General features: G+C 55.0%; 1 protein-coding gene across 2 annotated transcripts in view; it reads left to right on the top strand.

Annotated features, from left to right (window-relative positions):
* Positions 1–1,066: 1,066 nt before the first annotated feature.
* The window catches only part of MRC2 (mannose receptor C type 2), a 22,788-nt gene continuing 19,526 nt past the window's right edge, over positions 1,067–4,328 (top strand). For both annotated transcript variants that reach the window (XM_031063735.1, XM_031063736.1), the window contains exons 1-6: positions 1,067–1,461; positions 1,737–1,910; positions 2,092–2,256; positions 2,429–2,542; positions 3,249–3,392; positions 3,877–4,065. In XM_031063735.1, coding sequence (XP_030919595.1) covers positions 1,215–1,461; positions 1,737–1,910; positions 2,092–2,256; positions 2,429–2,542; positions 3,249–3,392; positions 3,877–4,065 — 1,033 coding nt within the window. In that variant the 5' untranslated portion in view covers positions 1,067–1,214. The remainder of the gene's footprint in view (positions 1,462–1,736; positions 1,911–2,091; positions 2,257–2,428; positions 2,543–3,248; positions 3,393–3,876; positions 4,066–4,328) is intronic.

Below are 4,328 nucleotides of genomic sequence, written 5' to 3'. Positions count from 1 at the left end.
GTTGAATGTTTGTGGTGGAAAAAAAATTGATGTCTTATAACAAAGAGTAACAAAAGTGGTGGTGTTGATGTGGTGCTTTAGGAAGATTCTTGCTGGGGTGTTGGGATAAGAAGAGACAGTGACAAGCCCTGAGGTGGCTTATTAGCTTAGAAACATTCATTTGAAGAAATAAAGTGTCTTTTAAACGTGACACATCAGCTGGAGCAGCATGTCCCAGCAAAATGTCTGGGATTTACTGGTTTATGCAGGTTTTGGGATAAAGTCACATGGTGGGGGTCAGGGAATTTTCTTGGGGAATCAAGGTTGCCCTGTGGCAGCAGGCAGGACTGTGGGATGTGTGTGGAGTTACGGTTGATCTCGGCCTGTCTTCCCTCATCAGCTGAACCTCTGTCTGCTGGCAGCAATTCCCCTCACTTGGCTTCCACCTCCCAGTGCGTGGGCTGGGATTCCAAAGGGTCCTGACATGACATTTTGTATTTGCAGGGACTGGGGCTGTGCAGGCATTTTCCTTCACAGGATGGGAGACCTTCCCCAGCAGTTCCTGTTTGCTCCATAGTTTTTAGCAGGTCCCCAGACACACATAGCAGTGATGGATGTGCTATTTCCCTGCTCTGTTTTTCTCCGCCTGGAGCAGATGGCTGGTTCCAAAGCCATTGGCTTCTCAGCACTGGCATCATGGCAATGCCAGGGAATGCTGCAGCCAACTGCTGCCCATGGGAGGTCAGTTTTGAACAGCTCTAACGATGCAGTTGGAATGGGCGAGCACTTTGTGCTGGCTCCGATGCCCAAGAGCCACCCTTGGTGATGCCGCAGTGGATACAGACACCCACCTGTTTCACTCTGCCCAGAGCCCACCAGCGGGAATAGGCACTGGGGCAAACCCTGAGTCAGTGCTGAAAGGAAGTGGTGGTCCCCAGCATCCCAGGTGCTGTGTCCAGGGATGCATGCCAAAACTTGCTTTGCACAGAGCCAGAATATCCTGTCAAGAGTCAGGGCCATGCGTGGCACATAATGAATCTCACCCAGCGATGCTTTCACCCTTTCCATTTGTTCTCTCCCCAGACTCCAAAGTCTTTCTCATCTACAACACGGGCACGCAGGGCTGCCTGGAGACCAAGGACTCGCTGGTGCGACTGGCCAAGGGCTGCAACACCAGTTCCCCAGCCCAGGAGTGGAAATGGGTCTCCCGAAATCGCCTCTTCAATGTGGGGGCCATGCAGTGCCTGGGAGTATCATGGCATGGGACCAATGCCACAGCAGGGCTGCGCCTCTTGGCCACCTATGAGTGTGACCGCGAGTCAGTCAACATGCGCTGGAGCTGCCGTGGGCTCGGGGAGCAGCTCTCACAGCATCTAGGTGCCCGCCTGGGCAATTCCTCCTTGGACAGGGGGGACCAGGTGCATGGTTCACAGTGGAGGACGTATGGCACCGAGGAAGATCTGTGCTCCATGTCCTACTCTGGTAATGCCTCCTTGGGCATTAGTGTTTTCCTGTAACTCAGACCAACCACAAAATGTGAGCTGAGGCTGTGGTGCTGCAGCAGCTGGGTCCTGCCTGGGAAGCTCAGTCCCAGCTTGTTGGAGCTGCAGAACCAGGCAGGATCAGGGCGATGGGGAGTGGGAAGCCTCCGGGCATGGCATAGCCCCCCACACTGGGCCAACCTGCACCCCTCACCCCAAATCTCCCTCCAGCCCCCATAGACACATCCTCAAGCAAGGCCTCCTCTTTTCCCTCAGAGATTTACACCATCCAGGGCAACTCCCATGGGAAGCCCTGCACCATCCCCTTCAAGTACGACAACCAGTGGTTTCATGAGTGCACCAGCACAGGACGGGAGGATGGGCACCTCTGGTGTGCCACCACCCAGGACTATGGCAAGGATGAGCGGTGGGGCTTCTGCCCCATAAAGAGTAAGTGGGGAGACACATCCCATGGAAAAAAGCAAAAACCCCAAGCCCTCTCTTAGGGACTTCCAGGCTTCTCGTCTCCCCCTGCGAGCAGTCTGCAGTGCCAGAGCAGCATGTTGTTGGGGTTTATTGGGTTATTGGGGGTTTTCTTGTGTCTGTGTTGGGTGTTTGCTCATCCCCGCAGGCAATGACTGTGAGACGTTTTGGGACAAGGACCACCTCACAAACAGCTGCTACCAGTTCAACTTCCAGTCGACCCTGTCATGGCAGGAAGCCTGGAATAGCTGTGAGCAGCAAGGGGCCAACCTGCTGAGCATCACAGAGATCCATGAGCAGACCTACATCAATGGTGAGATTCTGGCAGCCTATCTGAGTACTCCTCATCTGGAGCAGAGCTGATGGCAATGTGGGCATTGCCACTGCCAGTTTGCTCTGCTTGCCCCAGGTTTGGGGGGGTGACAAGCTGGGGACTGAGCTGGGCTGGGGGACTGATTCTGCCCCGCTGGCTGTGTTGGCTCTAGGTCTGTTGACTGGGTACAGCTCCACGCTCTGGATTGGCCTGAATGACCTGGACATCAATGGAGGCTGGCAGTGGTCAGACAACTCGCCCCTCAAGTACCTCAACTGGGAGAATGGTGAGACAGGGGAGGTTGTGGTGGTGATGGGGCTTGAGGAACACCCAGTGATCACCAGAGGTGGCTCCGTGGAAGGGGAGGTGGCCCAGGCTGCTGCAGGGTATCCCCTTGCTGCATGGGGACAGAGAACCCTAGGGGCCTGTGTAACAACCTGGGACATCTGTGGAGCTGGAGCAGGGACACAGGGTGCTAAGGGGGAATTGGCCCTCTGCAAACATTCGTTGACCCTGTGGATAACGTGGATTGTCATTCCTTGTTTGGTGGGTTGCTGCATCCCTGCTTCATGCTGGAGTGTGGCTGAGGAATGGTTCCCAGCTGCAGACACCCATCCCTAACCCTGGGGTTCTCAGAGGGAAGAGGGCCCATTGATCATGCCTGGTGCCATCGCTCAAAGGCACTTGGGGGAAAAGTGATACTCATGGAGTAGGTTTGAGGACAGGTGGGAGAAATTCAGGTCTGGTATTTTGACCCCTTGACTGCTATTGACATTTCCAGGTAAAACAGTGACCCTTTGGGTTCTTGTGCATTGAGGCACTATAAATAATTCTGGGCGCTATAAATAATCCTGGGGTGATGTATTCGTCATGCAAAATAACAAAATAAAAGGGGTTTTAAAGGTGTTGAAGCCGGGAGAGCTGCATTGGCGGCTCTGTCCTGACTCCTCCTTATCCCCAGTAGCCTGTCCCCTCCTTATCCCATTCTCCAGACCAGCCCGACAACCCCAGTGAGGAGAACTGTGGGGTGATTCGCACCGAGTCATCCGGGGGATGGCAGAACCGTGACTGTGGCATCGCCCTCCCCTACGTCTGCAAGAAGAAGCCCAATGCCACGGCTGACCCCTTCCTGACGGGTGAGTAGGGGATGACCAGCATTGGGAATGGGCAGCTCTATAACCCATCTGGTGCTCCCACTCCAGCATGGTCGGGGGATGCTGCCCCTATAGGTGCCCGTGGTATCCTTAGCTTGCTGGTGTCCTAGGTGTGCAGAGCAGGGCTTGAGCTCCCTAGATTTAGGAAAAGTCATCCCCAAGGAACATTTACAAGAAGTGCTTTATGCCATTCCAGGTTGGGTGGTAAGGGAGGGATGGAGAGCAGCTTGTCCCCGTGGTCCCCAGGGGAGGGGATGCTCTCTGCTCTGCCCTCATTCTTCTGCAGACAGAGGGATTTTGTTTGGTCCCTGGAGCTCTGAAGACACGATTCCCGCACCTTGCACTGCCTATTATATTTTGGCCGTGGCTTTCCCACTGCGGCTTTGGCTTTGCCTGCTGAGCACCCTTCCAAGGAGAGGGCTGGATAGCTGGGCAGGAACCCTCAGGCTGCTTTGTGTCCTGCCAGACTCATGGTCAGAGGTGAAGGTGGACTGTGAGCCCAGCTGGCAGCCCTTCCAGTCCAACTGCTACCGGCTGGTAGGAGAGAAGAAGAGCTGGCAGGAGGCGAAGAAGACCTGCCTGCGGAGCGGGGGTGATTTGGTCAGCATCCACACGCTCTCTGAGCTGGAATTTGTCACCAAGGAGATCAAGCAAGGTAAGAGGAGCTTTCTGTGCCAGCAGCCCCTTTCCTGTCTTATGGGGTCCATGGAAAAGTCCCTGGATGTGCTGGAGGCTGCAGAGCTGACTTTGTGCTTGTGCAGGGAGAAGAGGTCCCAGGCTGGGAGGTGCTGTGTTCCCTGGAGGAGCCCATGGTCTGGGTGCATCCTCCATCCAGCAAATATAAAAGCTGTTCCCAGAGCCTGCATGCTAAGTCAAAACTACACAGCTGCAGCTGGGAATAGTGCTAGTCCCAGCTAG

This window comes from Geospiza fortis, unplaced genomic scaffold (genome assembly GCF_000277835.1).
Source record: "Geospiza fortis unplaced genomic scaffold, GeoFor_1.0 scaffold218, whole genome shotgun sequence".
Classification (NCBI taxonomy): Eukaryota; Metazoa; Chordata; class Aves; order Passeriformes; family Thraupidae; genus Geospiza; species Geospiza fortis.
The sequence above is the reverse complement of the archived record's forward strand: the minus strand, read 5'-3'. Positions and strand labels throughout refer to the sequence as shown.